Source organism: Crassostrea angulata, chromosome 1 (genome assembly GCF_025612915.1).
Source record: "Crassostrea angulata isolate pt1a10 chromosome 1, ASM2561291v2, whole genome shotgun sequence".
Lineage (NCBI taxonomy): Eukaryota > Metazoa > Mollusca > Bivalvia > Ostreida > Ostreidae > Magallana > Magallana angulata.
This window is the reverse complement of record NC_069111.1, coordinates 40262697-40280799: the sequence shown is the minus strand read 5'-3', so window position 1 is coordinate 40280799 and position 18103 is coordinate 40262697. Positions and strand designations below refer to the sequence as shown.

At 33.2% G+C, this 18103-nt stretch overlaps 1 protein-coding gene across 12 annotated transcripts in view; it reads right to left on the bottom strand.

The window, feature by feature from the left end:
- The window catches only part of LOC128191153 (liprin-beta-1-like), a 38107-nt gene that overhangs the window by 11443 nt on the left and 8561 nt on the right, over window positions 1-18103 (bottom strand). For 5 of the 12 annotated variants that reach the window (XM_052863643.1, XM_052863719.1, XM_052864040.1 and 2 more), the window contains 5 exons: window positions 4181-4312; window positions 3203-3311; window positions 2583-2654; window positions 591-652; window positions 33-117 (listed from right to left, as the gene is read on the bottom strand). In XM_052863643.1, coding sequence (XP_052719603.1) covers window positions 33-117; window positions 591-652; window positions 2583-2654; window positions 3203-3311; window positions 4181-4312 — 460 coding nt within the window. Of the gene's footprint in view, window positions 1-32; window positions 118-590; window positions 653-2582; window positions 2655-3202; window positions 3312-4180; window positions 4313-7810; window positions 8519-16881; window positions 16984-18103 lie in introns of those variants that run through there. The other 7 variants (XM_052863255.1, XM_052863378.1, XM_052863562.1 and 4 more) reach the window with 3 other exon arrangements.

Sequence of the window (18103 nt, the reverse complement as noted above, 5' to 3'; positions counted from 1 at the left end):
CAAATGGAATGACAGACATACACAGTACTCACCCTTGCGACCTTGGGCCTGAACAACCATTTCTTCTATTTTCTTATATCTCTTTAAAAGTCTCCGCAGTTCATCAATTCTTTTGTCCTTTAACATAAAAAAAAATTTTAATTTGAAAAATAGTGATTTTTTAAAAAATTCAATGTGATGACTGAACAAAAACGACAGAGGTTTCATAAATTAACTCTTAATTAAAAGAGCTTCATCTGGGATCATGCTCTACTGTACAAAAATATATGAATTAGAGTCTTGAAAATCAAAATGTAGTAGTAACTTATCATGAACACAATTAATTACCCTTAATTTACATATCTTATTTGGTCTCACTGAATAAATCAGGAGCATTTCCACTTTTAATCAAATAACATGTACCTTGTGGAACAGTTCAACACACAATTATTCTACATGTATATACCTTCATTTCATTCAATACTAAAATCAATGAACACCTTTATTTTCTAACATCCTTCATCTTTATAGTTGCATCATAGCTTCTTTAAGGTATAATTAATAAGACCCTTAATAAAATCTGACACATAAGGATAATGCAGTCCATTCACCTTTTCCTGATTCGTGAACATCAAAGCTTCTACTGCCTTCTTCAATTTTTCAACTTCGTATTCTGAAAGAAAGCCAGAAGAAAAGAGGCTTTAAACATCTCAATCTAGTTGACAGAACCTATCACGTAGTGATAGCTCCATCTTAGCCTCCATTGGAAATAGTCACTGGGAGTTAACACAAACACATAGATCAGAAAGGTGGCTATTCTACACTGTTAGTCATTACATTCTGTTATTGCAATAGAGAATACAGACAGTTCATATCAGCCAGTAGATAAATACCAGTATATGTTTCGGATAATGATCTTAATAAAACAGAGAGATATTAAAATTTCCTTTATTAAAGATCAGATCAAAGACTATTTAATTATGGGGGAAAAATCAACTAAAATATTTATTAAGGAAAAAGTACCATCATGATCATTCAATTACACTTTTTAAAACCAAAGTGTATCTAGAGGTCAGAGGAGCTTGTGAACTTTAAAGTGTTATCAAACAACCATGCATGCAATAAAAAGAGTGTAAGTATCAAATGGAACAAAGGCTACCGTGATAAAATAAACATTAGTATGTTTACAAGAAATATGCTACTTCATATCCCTGTTAAAAACACATTTATTCAACTTTACATCCTCTGAGATCACATGTAAATTTTCCTGAGCTGAAACAAAATCCTGTTAAAGACTGCTTATGTGCTTAAGAAAACAGAGAGATTTGTTCACACATCTTACAAAACTGTTTTATCTCAAACAGATAATAAAGACACTCACAAAAAAATATTTCCTGTCAATCTTAAGATACGAGACATATTTTGAAATTTAAGCGCAGTTGAAAACCCTTCACAAAAATGCGGGTCAACTAATGAGGAAAGAGATAAAACAAGAACAAGGCTCCTGATGAGGTTATCATGATGATTACAGCAGATGTAGTGACTTCCTGCACGTCAAAGATGGCTACCATTTCAATCTTCAGAGGCCCCGGCTTATCACAGTAAAAAAAAATAAAGGAAGAGATGTCTGCATGATTTATGTAAGAAAAACTTTAATATCATAACATAGTTTATTCCCAGCTTTAAAAAGATGGTATTAAAAGATCAAGCTGATACCGAGAGAGGGGATCAGAAAATGCTGCAGACATTACTTTTCTTTGGTAGAGAAGACTGTGTGAATGATGAGCACAGGAATATTGCAATCATTACAAAACTTTATCCTCTAACGTACCCTGCGAGGTTCAAGAACATTAATTTTTTATACACCGAATGTAAGCAAAGATAAGATTTCTCCTTTGCAAAAATACACATAGATAGCAAGGCTATAGACATCTACCAATAATTCTGAATCAGATTCACAAGATTGTTTACCCATTCAAAAATGAAAGCATACCTGCGTTATATCATACCTGTTAAACTGATGTACAAAACTACATCATTCATGAATTATGAATGTCAATTTGTAAAACATAATGTTCTCCACCTCAGTATCATTAAATTTTAAAAATTGATGTAGTCAATGCCATTAGACAGTCTGATATTTTAGTCAAATGTCCATGATTTTGTCAAACATTTCTGAATACCATACAAATCACCATTTCCACCAAGTAAATACTAAATACACGTAAAGAGATGTTTAAATCATTTATCAGAGATTGTATTTTCCAGGTGTTTTTTTAGGGGCTTACTTGAAATGGACCCCGGTATGTTAGAATTGTAAAAAACAGTTAGTGTGAACTGAACAAGTTTCAAAGGGAATCTAAAACCGCATCACAACTGCCACTTGTCTGAACAAAGGGAGCAAAAAGCAATTCCAAGAAAAATAATCATTTCATGGGCAAAAATCAAGGTTTTGGATGAATTTCCAAAAAATCAGATCTTTAAAAAATCATTATGCAACATAAGAAAATCTTTTAATGTTAAACAACAGATGGCAGTTGCAGTTGGATGCGAAGAGAAAAAATTCAGGAGCCATAACCCATATGAAACAGGTGAAGTCTTACGTTTGCGTTTAAGTCTATCTAAAGTTTTTTCTCGGTCTACTGATTTCTCTAAACTGCAAACTGAGGAGTCCCCTGTAAACAGACTTTTAAGGCTAGTTTTTGGTCTCTGTCAAAAACCTTGTTATATTTATAGATATAGTATATTTGATTATTTTTTGCAATTGGTTCAGCAGTGATGAGTAAATAATATATATATCAAGGTCACCTTTAAAAAATTGTTTGTTTGTCTTTTTCAACTAAATGAAGAAAAAAGAAACGTGGCTTAAAATATCATATGTATAATATGCATGAGCACATATTTTTTGTCAAAATATAGTTTTTTGCAGATCTATTGGCTGTTTATATTTTTGCACAACTTTTAAAAGAGGTTTTAAAGGTGACCCTAAAGCAAATGAATACATGTATTAATTATCATGTGGAATTAAAAGAGACTGAATAAAATGGAATAAGTTATTTCAGATTCTAATGTTATTATCTGTAAATATATATACTATATATATATATGCACATGTCATAGTATTAGAAATGAAAAAATATACAAGAAGTAGCGAACAGAAGTGTATGCCAAGTAATCTAGAGTCAGTTGTGGCCTACTTATGTAATACGGGGGTGACACTAACCACTGGAGTCTGGTGTTGGGATGGAGCCATTTTTCAGAAGTCTCTGTCTCAATTCATTGATCTCGGCATCTTTGACTGCTAATCTGGATTCCAACTCTTTTGCATGTCTCTGAAAAATAAAGCCTGCATAGTTAGTGCATTGTTTCGTTAGCGCCAGGGTAATTTTTACATGGTTTCCTCACACTGGCTTGCTCGAAGTCTATGTAACATGCCAGAGTCGGATCCATCAACGTATGCAGAATGTGCATGCAACAATCTGTAAAGCACCGTTCCTTTGCTCAATGCATAATTAATTCAATGTGCTTTCTTCATCAAAATGTCCATAAACAAGTCAATCTGACATGGTTACCTACCGGTAAAAAACACATTGAAGAGTTCTGATACCCTTTAGCAAAAACATTTTCTGAACAAAACTATAAATGACTTGTGAAAAGTTCTACCACACATAATGCAGGGGTCAACATGGTCATTGTAGATACACAATTCTGACAGTGTCAAAACACAATTCCTTGTCATGGAACCCGATTCCATAGGATGAAATAGATATAGGATACAATCTTATTCAAATCCCCTAAAAACACTGTGAAAACTTTATACAGTGTATTCAATTTTTTCCATTCAAAGAAATTTTAAATAAACCACAGAATATCATTAAAAATACAGTAAATACTCAATTCAATTACATTCCTTTATCTTGCACAAGATACACTTGGAAAAAAAGAATTTTTTCGCACAATCCTTGTTGCTTTATACCATTATGAGGTTTTCTTGATTGTGCTTGAGAATTTGTTTGTGCGTATTGGTACATTACATAAACACATACATAAAAAAGTACTTTAAAATTTCTATTAATACATTGTGTATTGACTGACAAACCTATATATATATAATCAAATTACAGATGAGTCTGCATAAATACAATTCAATATAATTGGATCTACCTGTAAGATTACATCCCTATAAAATGCATGCCGTTACCTGAGACAGTCTCAGCCTGTCATCTAGATCTCTCCTGTCCTTATCAGCTGAGGCCAGTTTGATCTTGAGGCTGGAAATTTCGGCCATCAAGTCAAGTTTGTGGGTTTCTAGAGATGTTCTTGTCAACAGTTCCTGCAGAAAAAAACCACTAACAGTATATTGACAGTTAAAATAAAGCGTTTATTTTTTTTTTGTTGATACCTGAGAACTCCTAAAAAAATGTTTAAAAGGATTTCCAAGTAACCGTAATTCTAATTATATCCCTTCACCCTACAAAAGTTGTTTTATCTGTTGCTTTATACAATGCAATGGAAATTATGATTTTTCAACAAACTAAATGAACTTAGTCAAAGCTGTAAAGTACTGGGTACTTACAAGTAGAATGTGTTATCAAATGAAAGTTTCATGTTGACATATATATATGTGTACTGGACGACCAGTGTTAACAGCTTTAATACAATACCTTTTAATGTTCAGGATATGAATTACGAAAAAAAAATATCTTAAGATTAAGATACATGTATTATTATAAAATACAGCTTTACTTTTAGCCTGCAATATTATGTTTGCAACACAATTATGTAACAACTCTTAGAAATAATGGAAAAGAAACATATATTGAATAGATGAAAGCTACAGTCTATAGTTACAAGTTAATTCTTATAAGGCACAGAAAATAATGAACCCTAAGTTACGACTAATAAATGAAGATGGGGATTAGGTTTACACAGGTTATAAAATCTTTGTGGAATTGTCTGCAGGTGTTAAAGACAGAAACATTGATTGTTGATGCTCAAGCATTACACACAGACATTAACTCTGCATTAAAAAATAGCTAGCTAATGGTGTTTCTTCTTCCATCGACCTCAACCTTGCATAGGTACATACATAATTTACATTAGTTGTATCATGTTCATTAACGCAATTAATTAACAGGAGCCAGAACAAACAAACCCATAAAGTTTGCAATTACTGGAAAAATTAGCTAAATCAGTACAGATGTCGGGATGCACCATTGAAAAATAGGGCAGGTGCTCCTGTACGACTCCAGAAGATTCGTGATGAAGTCAGAGATTACACAGAAAATCTATCTTCTACAGGGGTATCTGGCAAGAAATCTTTGCTTAGAGGTGATGCAAAGCAATGAGTCAGAATGAAATCAGACCTTCTGATTTATTTGATTCCCAAGAATTAATAAATCTCATTTCCAGGGTTATTTTTGTGAAGCATGTACATGTGACGTGATATCTTAAATGTTTTTGTTTCTATAAAAAGAGCATGCATGTACCAATAACAAGTGTCTTATTAATATCATATATTCTTTTTCTTTGCAATAATCCAAAACGAATCTCAGCAATTGTTTTTAATTGCACCTGATGGTACAAATATAACAAATACTAATCGATGTCCCCTTAAGACAAGAACAAATATTGTATACATGCTTACTTAACATGCCTCTCCCCCAAAAAAACCCACATTAGAACAATGTAAATATAATAATGGAATTCCATTCCAACCACAAATTACTCCTAAAATTATGTCTGAATTACAGAATATCACTCAGCTGATCATAGCAATTATATCATTGGCTCTCCAAATGAATGACTTACCCCTGTTTAGAACAGTTTGACCCCTGTGGACCTTCTCATGTACAGTGCAATCACAATAGTGATTACTCATTACCATATACAGTTTGTCTAACCCTGGACATTCAGTAAATGGTATTAGCTGATTAGGTCCAGTGACCTAATGGGCAAATGACATATTAAATGGAAAGGGAATCACTGACATTTGTGGCAAAAACTTGGTAACAGATCCCCTCCCTATAACCAAATTAATTCCCTGTTATTTCCCTAATTACAATCAACCAGACCACCATTGAATTGTGGGTTTGTTTTTCCTCTTTGCAATTAAAGGGGTAATTTGGTATATTCATGTCATGTTTGAAGTATATTGCTGCTACACAGGCAAGATATTTCTGGAAAAAGAAATTTTTTGGTTTTTGCAAAGGAAAGAATTCTGTATAATTTCTAAATTCTGTAGTCATAATGATAAACTACTGCAAGTTCTGCCATTTCAAATAAGCATAAAACAAACATCTACATAACACGTTGTTATGTATTGTCACATGTGTGTGAGAAACTTGAGCACATCATTAAAAGATAGTGCTCTAATTGAAATTGACTTTATTGCGCCTTAAATGAAGACACACCTGCATTTTTTTTAATAAATTGAATGAAAGTTTTTGTCACGATCCAAAGATTTATAGAAAAAAAGAAATAATACAGCACAACCTGGATCATCTAATTATACATGTAATTGACACCAGGCCAATATCTCATTAATACAAAACCCAATATCTGATTGGCAACTCATTCAATATATTAAGAATGCTTTTGTAATCAGAAAACTTCATGTATAAACTTGCCTTTTTCAAGTGACCAGTATATGTATTATAACATGTGTATATTAATTGTATATGTCTATGAGCTGTACAGCTGTTGACTAATAAACAATACAATACATTCAAAATGAGTGCATTAATAACTTGATCCCAGAACTGGTGCATTGTTAATTAGATCAATCTTTTCCCCTCCTTTGACCCTCAAGGCAATCAGGCTGACCAGACTTGAGGAGACAGAGAACACAAACTGTGTATTTTATCCTGTCCGTGCAACTCTTTTCTGAAGCAACACACAACCCCCTTTATGTTTGTTAGTTTTTTTTTTCTAGCACATTAAGGAGATTTGTAGCAATATAACAGAAACGAGTGCCATTAACAACACTGGTGTTGATCAGAAGCCAATTCTGTTCCAAGCCTGATCAAAGGTTTGCCCCTGCTGACAGTTACTGTTTTGGGGGATCTATTTGAAATAGAAGCCGATAAATATGTCATTACAATACACTTCACTTCTGGATGTTGCATTCCCCATGCAATGGACCATTCTTTGATGAGAGCTACCCAGAGGCCTACACTAAAGGGGGGAAATATTCAACTTTTTTTGTAAGGGTGAATGGCTTTGTCAGAAATCACATCAAATTTGATATCCTTGCATTTGAATAATTGTTTTTTGCAGCACACTTGAGTTCAAACACAAAACAGAATAATGGTATGCAGCGATTACATTAATCTGTCAGACTGTTTATTTTGTCCTAAAGGACATACAGTGCAGTAACCTGTCTTCCAAAGCAATAAAAATTGAATCAGAATATCTGATGCAGCATTTTTATGACTGAAAATCAAGATACAGATTTTAAAGGTGCTCCCACACCTTGTCATGAATGGTTTATGACAGCCAATGCATCCCAAAATCGAGATTCAAATGTTTTGTAAAATCATGGGTATTGATAAAGCAATTACTGCATGACCATTAACTCTTGATTAAATGAAAAACAAAATATTTCTTTGGAAAATCATGGGCTTCTTTTCAAAACTGTGATTCATTCTTTGTTTTTCCTAAAACAAGATCATATACACATCCTCAAATAAGATTAAAATCATTAAACCATGCAATTTATGCAGATCTAAAAAGCTTTAAACAAAGGGATAAAGGGTCCATGAGGTATGCTAGAATCAGACAACCTGGGACATTCTTAAGGAGTACTCTCAATACCACATTTGGTACTTACTACTAGTTCCTGAACTCTGTTTTCCCAAAGCACATTATATCCACAGACACTAGCAGGACGATGGCCGTTTCTGGGCACTGTACGACTGCCCCTCCCATCATCCACACCCAGTTGTGACCTCTGATGTAAAGATTCTGCCTCCTCAACACTATTTGTCAAAAGTTTCCCCAAGTCTCTGTCCTCGCTTCTCCTGTGTCGCAGGCTGCGCTTCCTGTAGGCCGCTTGTCTATGGCCGCTACTGCTGGCAGAAGACAGAGAATCGTCCGACTCAATCCCAGGACTTTTCTCAGGACTACTTGAAGCACTGGTTGTCTTGGGATCCCTTAGCCTGAGATGACTGTCATGGCTACTGAAGAGAGCCGTCCTTGACCCGTGAGATAACCTTCGGTGACTGTCAAAGCCAGGCACATCCATTCGGAACTCGGAATGATCAGAGGTTGATAAACTATGATGCCAGCTTCTACTAGGGGCCATTTGCCCATAGGTCCCAGTGCTCTGATTGGTCAACATTTTTCTAGGATCTGCACTCATGTTATGCTCACTATATTCTACAGGTACCTGTACATTTCTTAACTCTCTTTCCCCTGAATTTGCAATCCCTAATGTCTTCTTATTCATGTTTTTAATATTCCAAGACATTTTTTAACAGTGTCATCTTTTTTCTAAGTAACCTCCTGTAACTACAAATGAATACACAGAAATCCTGCTCATCTACACTGTGATCCCGTCCTCTAATGATATTCAATACTGGAGTCAACGTGCTGCTTCATTTCACCTTTAAAAACAATGCCCTTATTGATTTCAACACATAATCAGATACTCAAGTCTTCAAATGTGAAAAATTCATGAAATGAAATACTATATGTAATTACAACTGGAACTTTTGTCTCAAATGAATTTCAATCAAATTTAAATCCATTTGATTAATATTTCATTTACACACAGACATTAATCCATTTTAACGCTCTTTATTCATCCTTATGCAACATCCATTTTCTCCTACTGAATGGTACATGCATGTGAATCCTATCAGGAAGATCACAGAGATGATTTTCCACAAGCAGATAAAGGCTTGTACAGATCCCCAACAAATAAAAATCTCATCTTCCAAAGATAGATTTCTTATCACTCAAAAATGTTTCTCTTTTTTTCTAATTCCTTTTCAACATCAACTGCTTCTTCCAAAAAGTTATAGAAGTAATATATACATACACGCACCAACACAACTTTTCTTTCCGAAAAAATCACAGCGCAGAAGCCAAAAACACCACTGATAAGTACCAGTAAGATTTGCTAGCTGACTGAGCAATGGAACCAAACTACAGGGCTTTTAGTGTGACTAGCCTGAAAGATAAGCTCCCTCCTGGGGCTTCATAGCAACTGCAGAGTCATTGGCCAACACAATACACACCTACACTTCTCTGTGCACACAGAGGGACCCCTTGCCCTGACAGTGCTGCTGCAGCCTTCACTTGTTCTCCAATAACATCTGTTTCTTCCTCATCTGCCAGATTGTAAGGTACCATGGTAGATATTTATTATTCCAGGCATCCATGTGACCGATCCTCAACAGCTCTGCAACAGGATTAAATTCTGCTGGAACAAGACATCTTTTCATCTTCTCGCTCATCATGTTGCAATTTTTAATATTCTTCATAAGCAAAACTATCCTCAGAATATGTATGATATATGTGCATGTTTGACATTAGCTCACCAATTAGCCACGGACAAGGAAGAGCTGGTTTCTCATCTCTTTCTTGATATCAATTTTTTATTGACGGTTGGTTTGAAAAATAAGAACTACCATGTAAAAATATAGTCTATGATTTCTAGTTTTCTATCAATAACAAAAAAAAATTAAATATAGAACTCTCAGCATCAGAGTCATTAACCTTTTAACATTCATTCATAAGTTAATTAACACCATCTAATAAACCCATCTCAAAGCAAACTGCATTTCCTCAACCCCATGAGAACTAATTATATACATTCCTTTGCAAATATTGTTCAAAAAGAAATGATACAACTTCTGAATTCTTTTCCCATCAACAAGGCATCTGAAGATCCAGGGTGTATATCACCCACTCCTAACAAACGCCCCACAAGCCACCGAAACCCCTGTGGTTCACCATCCTAAGTGAGAAGTCAATTTTCATGCAACTTTAATTAGTTTCTGATATCGAAATAGAACAGGCAGATGATGGAGTTTTGATCCTGGGTAAACTCTTTATTTGAAGAGAGAGCACATTTCGTGTTTTTTTAGAACTGCCAATACTTCAGTCTTTTTCTTAGAATCCCCATTAATTCTGTGTATTCTGACATCTTTTTATCAATCATTATCTAGTTTCCGATGGGATGACTTCTTGATTCTCTTTAAGCACCCCAAAGGTTAATTTCTTGATTTTCTTGAAGCATCCTCAGGTTAATTCATTAATTTAACAGGCACAGGCTAATAAATGAGTCAGCTTTCTCTCTCAAGTTGGGCAAAAATTGGAACCACTGCTCCCTAAATGATTTCAATCAACATGACATGTTAAAAATTTAATACGTGTATCTACATCTTTAAAAAATTATTTTAACTACTGAATGACAATTTTTTAAGAAATGTGTACTGGATTAAATGCTTGGCTATTCTTGTGAAAGGGGCGAAAATACAGAGTTCATGCATTTCATTCATGTGTGGCCTGGCCTCTATAACCTTTGTTCTGTGTATCCCTTTGCTACCAGTCAGAGAGAACAAGAAACACTGACAGTGCTCGGGCTGTGCAGGGCATCTTGGTTTGGGTTCATTGTTATTTTAGTGTACAGATATTTGGCAGGTGTTTTTTTGCTCCCCACCAAATATAACACACCAGGGCAACCAGTGCAGTGCACAGCTCTGATCAGATAAATAATTCCTGAGTAGCTATAGTACTTCGTTGTATGAGGCTAGTTCTGTGGGGATGGAACAGGTACGTATGTATACCATGGTACCATGGCTTAGTATGACCTCTTAATAGAGTGCCAGGAACGGATCTGGAGTTGGCAGTCTCAACTGTCTGATCCACACACAACTGATTAATTTCTGCAGACAGATAGCAGTGGGAGGAATGCTCAATTAATTATCCAACAAGGTAATTTCCAAAAGAAAACAACAAAGAAAGCTTGCAAAAATGTACACTGCAGTCCGCAAATGCCAATGTAATTTTCCCTGGCTTCCAGGTCTACTTCCAATTACCTTGCTTGTTTTAATTCACTTGATGCATCAACTGAATTTCAAAGCATCAAAAGACACGGGATTGCATCTATAAATTGTTATGGTTAAATCATTTAATTTTTGCTTTATGACTGATTTTTTTAATAGATATATATGGGGAAATTGTAACGAGAGAGAGAGAGAGGAGAGAGACTTGGGGAGAGAGAGAATATTAAGTTTACCGACTTCCTCACCTAAGGGGGTACTTTAAGTAAATATGAATGAATCACTACATATTGATTACAAAACATAATACCAGACTTTGCAAGAAGATGATATATCCTGACCAGAAACACAACAATGCTGCATTTTACATTTATAATTAAAAAGCATATCATTTCAATAACTTAGCCATCAAACTTATGTATAACATAGATAAAACAGTTTGGAGACAGCTAGGCTGGGTGATCATTTCTGCCAATACATCTATTTTCCAGTGGCATGCGTTGAAAACAAGTTTTACTTCATGAATATAAGATAACCTTTGTCATTAAAAATTAAATATTACATCTTGGTAATTTTTCGCAGGCTACTGCCACCATAAAATTACATAATGGAAAATTGAAAAGATAAAACCTAGTATAATGACCTTCTGTTTAAATGCCTTTGATGTACCAACACAATTTACAAAATAAACAATATACCATGAAGGTATAAACATATACTTACAGAAATAGTTAAACCATCCATTTTAAAGTTTATACCACAGTGAGGAGGGAAGCTTTCTCAGTAGTTGTGAAAAAGTTGTGTTAATCCTGGGGACATTGCAATAACAAGGTGTGGTAATCTAATTGTCTCCCATTGTAATCCCAATGTAGTTTAGGGTCCTGGGGTATTTTAATAGCTATTTAAACACATTAAATAAACATGTCATTCATTACATGACATGTAAGGTCTCTTAATCAACTGTTTTAGATTTCAGCCAAGACAGTGAGGTGTTTTCTTAAACATCAATTATAATTTTAAAGGCTTGGTAATAAAAGTTTGATAAAGTGTTATGATTAATTCTGATCAGGCTTTACAGATCTACTTTTTATACTATAGAAGAATATATAGTATTCTGTAAAAACAGGGTCAATCTTATCTCTACATTTTTTTCGATAAACACTTAGTCTAAAACAGGCACAATGAGAGCAATTCGCTTACATTGGTGTATATCGTATGCCAGGAAAGACAACTCTTTTTTTCCTATTATTTTTTTTCAATTGTATTGAAGGCATACCCAAGATCATATATATATTTTTTTTTAACATGCAATATTTATTTATATTGATTACGAACTATTAGTTTCAGTTTATATGCTATATTTTCTGTGTGAGGTAAAATAAATTACTCAATAATATAAATCAATTTAACATTGCTGAAGTTATTATCCACACCAGATATGAAATGTTGGATGTCTGAGGTTTACATATAAATATATGAAACCATATATACGTACAAAATTAAAAGACCAAAAAATTTGATCACTTATTTACGGTACACTTTTTGGGGCAAATAATTGGGGTTTTTTTTATTTGCCCTCATTTTGTTTTTGCCCCTATAGCCCTTATTGTAAGCGGGTGAATCTAAGACTGGGCAAAGCCATTTGCAAGTGTAGAAGGGTGGAAATAACACAAGGCAAAATAACCCTATAACAGCTAGTATTTGTACTTTATATACTGGTACATCTGTTATGAAATTTTGATTAAAATAAATTATTTCTTATACATTCAATTGACAAGACTAAATTTGTAAGAATTATCCATGGTAAGCTAAATTACGCTCCAAAAATGTTTCTTCATAAATGTATGTGAAAGAAAAAGAAAAAGATTCTTAACTACTAGCTAAATAGTAATTGTACTTCTTTAATGTCTCAAAAACTGCTAAAAAACCTGTGTAAATATATAACATTTTTTTTTAGCTACATCCTGCAATGGTATGCATGCAAATAAACATTTAATTAATCTAAAAATTAATGTTGTACATGTACTAGTTTTCTTATTCTGCTGACAAAAACACCCAAAGTAGAAAAAAATTTAACCTAGGCAATTACAACACATTTTTTTGGATTACATACACAAAAATATAGCATGTTGATAACCAATAAAAAAAAATTGAGCAAAATCATGTAAAGGAAGTGATAGTTTTAAACATGTACATGTATTTATATCTTCTCATACCAATAGGGATACATAACATAGACTATAAGCATTACTATTTTTATCATTTTGTGTTCACTGGCTTTAACTAACAGTCTAATATTTCAGGTTTATTTGGGCCATGGTGTAATACATTGTAATTCTACAACATGATTTCAATTGATAACACCTCTGTGATATCCAAGAAATATGCTTTACCATGACAATCCTAACTAGAATTGTAAAAAAAAAAAAAAAAATTAGTTAACAAAGAAAAAATAAAATCAAAATTGTCAGAATTTCACTGTAAATACATATCTATAACAGTAATACATTTACAAATGTATGTATTTGATGATATATTTTCTTAATTTAATTGATTTAAAGAAAAACCAACAAAATGACAATAACCCCTCCCTTTGCAGTGAATAGAAATACCGGTAGCCAAGCAATGCTCTTCTGTTGATAAAACTTTCAATATCTTACTAATAAGAGTCTTGACAGATGCAATTAGTTGTTTCAAATTTTCCTCACTTTCTCCTATGGCACAATGGAACTCCATATCAGAAAATTGATCCCATAGGACTATGATTTTCTTTGATGAACTTGTTAAATTTAATAAACTCCCAAAACATTACCATAATTACCATACTATGTAAAAATAAGTAAAAAAGAAAATTTAATATTACAAACAATTTTATAATTGCCAAAACACTACAATCATATCAGTAATTTTGAATTTCATTTAAATTAATGCCCAATAGGGTCACTTCATCAATTTACTTGACAAATAAATTTAAACAACCTCTAAAAATAGTTTAACTTCTTTATTAATAATTAAATTATTTATTACCTTATAATCTTATAATGATAGACCTTTTGGTTTACATGAAACAGTTTTAAAATAGCCCCAAAACCATCACCCACTTTACAGATTATCAATTTCCCCTAAACACATGCTCCATCTGAACCATGGCTCAGATAATGGCTCCCTTGGGACAGATGAATTCAGCCACACTTGTCTTTGATGTTCTTATTAGCTCCTAAGAATTTATCATTGACAAACAAAAACTTTGCATTGTCAGTTCATAGAATACTTATAAAAAATAATTTTTTTTTTATTAATTAAGACATAAAGACAAAAAACTTCATCTGGATGTATTTATATAAATATATTTTAGAGTGTTTTCTATTAATTAATTAATAAAATCTGTAAGGATTGCCTCCCTTACTTTTCAACATTAGTGTACAATATATAGAATAAGGAAAATGAAAACTGTCATAAAATCATTAAATCTTGTCTGATCTTAAAAAAAATTGCAGGTGCACATCTTCAGATGGTGTTCAACATATGTACAAATTTTCAAACTGTTCCATGCAGTAATAAAAAATTCTATAGGGGGGACAAAGTTGCGTCTACAGACAGACGGACAGACAGACAGACGGACAGGGTGAAACCAATATACCCCCCTAAACTTCGTTTGCGGGGGTATAAAAATACAACTACTGGTATAAGACTCCTTGCTCAGGACTTGTGAGACCAAACAAATTCGAAAAATTTTAAAAGCCTCTTAATATAATACATAAATTGCCAAGTTCTACTGCCTATACTGAAACACTGCCACTTGTTCCGTCCCCCTGTGCCATGTGAGATCATACAAAGCAAGGGGAAGAAGGAAATGAGGAGAACTTTGGAAAACTAGCTTATCATAGCAAGTCTATACTCTCCCTTTGCTATATAGCATAAAAAACAAAGTATCCCCAATATATATAATAATATAAATGAGTATTATAATATCACTTATTCTGGCTGGATCATGAAGATTCACATGATTTTAATCAAGCAAAATAAAATTCTGCTTACAAAACATTTTTTTAAATTGTTTGTCTATTAAGTGCCATCTACAACACACTTTTCTCTTTACAAACATTAGTTTAAAAGTTTATAGGTATCAACATGCAACATCAAAATTTGTGTTGGTCTAATATTGAACATTAAACAGTACATTAAACAGTACGTAATTTGAAATCAACATAATTGTACTCAAACATTCTGAATCAACAATATCCATACTTGCCAACCTCCAACCTGTGAAAGTCATGACCAGATTTGGAAAGTAAAAAATCTGGTCATAGCGCGTAACGACATTCACGACATACTTGCCATGCATTTCATAGGTATATATATAATAGAAATATGTGTTAAAACTTATTTGTAATATTTCATTGCAAAGAAGCATTTTAACTAACAGTTGCTGATTTTGAATTTTGTAATTTAAAAGTGATCTGACACAGAAAATGGAAGGTTGTGTTCAGCTAAAAAAAAATACAAAAAGAGTTTCTGCTACATTAACCTCGCTTTTGAACTCTGTAAATGATGGCATGAAAGTTGTAAGTGACTTAGAAGACTTTTGTGTATCAAAAAGCATTTTATACATGACTTTGAATATTTAGTCAGATCATTTTGGGCACACAATCCAATATTCAAATGTGCGTTACATAGAACACAAAAGCCTCATTTGTACTCGATTACTTTGTTTTACTATGGGAATTCATTTTCCCAGGTATGATGATCATGATGATAGGTACAAAAATATCGTTTTCTTTTTGTTGGTTTTGATTCGGCTGGCCCCGACGAAGACCTTTTCTTATTGGAAGCCATCACACTTAATGATTTAAACCTTCGGTTTGTCAAAACAACTCACGATAATAATTAACACTTGCTATGTCTGTTATAGCCATCGGCATAGTTTACGTAGATCCAAGATCAGCTTGGGTTCATAACTGGAAGTCAAACGCGCAACGTAATTTATGAACCAAATCCGGAAATCGGGAGATTTTCGGATTGTTCGACAAAAATCGGGTGAAAAGCATGACCCGACGGGTCATAAAAAATAATCGGGTGAGGGGTCGAAAAATCGGGTGTGACCCGACGAAATCGGGTCAGTTGGCAAGTATGACAATATCTGACCCAATTTGATTCAAAAATCTGCTTTGGTTCCAAAACAAAATCATAATTATAGTACATGTACTATAAATTAGGTAACACTTGCAATCAAAACTTCTCAGATGGCTATAATCTGATCAATGTTACCATTTCTGTCACTTTTAAATGATTATGAAATGAAAATACACAAATCTGTCAAAGAAGTACAATTGAATAAATAAAAGGGTACCAGTAGAAATAAACAAGAACAGAAAGAGATTTCTTGTAGACAATTTTATAATAGTAAAATCTGACACCTTTTCTTGGGACACCCCTTGCATTATCTCAATGTTATCATTTGTACATCACCAAATAAAATACCAGTACCTGCTTTGTATTTCTTATATTTCATAGCCCTTGCAGGTCCAATTTTTCTATTTGTAATGTATATGTGTGATTAATTAATCTTCATCCATGAATCATAGAATTGCACTGGCTTTTTTAAAAACACACCTGCTGGGACTTTAAAATCACTTTAAAACATACCTTAGACACAGTGAATTGACCTTTAGAGATCAGTTATCAGATATTCATACAGCACCTTAGACTACAATTTCATTTTTTTTCAGAGTTCGTAACTTAACTCCAGAAACTTTTCAAAATTTAAGTACATCTACCTAAAATAATTTTAGACGAACGAGTTAACACCTTAATAAACAGTATTATTCTAGAGAGTATACTGAAACATGAGGTCTTAGACAGGTTACAACACTAAGGAGGTTAAACCTACCGTAAATAATACACAGACAACCAAGTATCCTCCACACTTTGTTTCTTTTTGTCTGAATATGGTTTCTTGCGAAGGGCAAGGTCATTTGAGTTTACAGATTCTTAGGTAAATCGTACCAAGTTAAGTCGGATTGATATATCAAAGTAAGTGCACGAACTTAACCGATGTATTTAAAAGAAATTAAGGATACTGAAAATGCAAATCAGAGGACACAAGAAAAAATTATACTTCTTTATTCTATTTATTTTTCAAAGAGCATGGTCACGATCTCAGTTTTAAAAAAATAGTTTTGATGTTTAGAATGCTTTGTTTCATATTTTATGGTCAACTAAAATTTTGTTTTAGACACAAGATACTGAGCTCATCAGTCTTTTTTTTTTTTTAATTCAAACAACCTCGGGTCATATGTATTTGTTTAAATATTGAATGCCGAATAAAAAATACAAGGCTTCAAACAAAATTTAATGACAATTACTACATGTATAGATACTGTATGCCTATAAACGACCTAGCAATTTGCTTGAACATTGAAAAGAACGTTTACTTTTACAGGTACATGATTGAACACATGTATAAACAAAAACATTACACAGGCTTGTTTACATAACAAAAGGTATAAGCTTTGTATACTGTTTAATTTATATCTCTAACACTGACATTCAAATTTTGGCTGACCATGATTAGAAATACCTCAGTGAAGCATTGTAAACTTTTAAAAAAGGAAAACGAAATTTGAAAATGTATCGAGACAATGCCCCTAAAGGATAATGGCATATGGGGGTAAAAGTATCAATGGAAGTTTTAAGTCATAGAATGTATATGAATTGAGAAAAATAAAGCACATCTACCTTGAAAATTTTCACGCAATATATAATTTAAAACTACCACCGTCCCTTTTGAGTTGGAATTTGTTGACTTGTGTGGTGATTCAAGCAACAAATATTTGTCGTTTTCATTGTTTCACACGGGTAAAACGACTGGGGACGTTAAAAAAACAACAACAACAACAACAATATGATCTTTATCCGCAAAGGACTCGGCATGTATCGAATATACATATATCTTTCTTTGATTACGTTGCTGAAGTATATTCTAGGAGTCAAAACAATTAAAATATCGTAACATAAATCAAGGATTCAAGGTCTGCAAACCCACTGCAATTTCATATTTTCCTTACAATTACGCACTTGCGTTCAAAATTCAATAGACACAAATGCCTTAT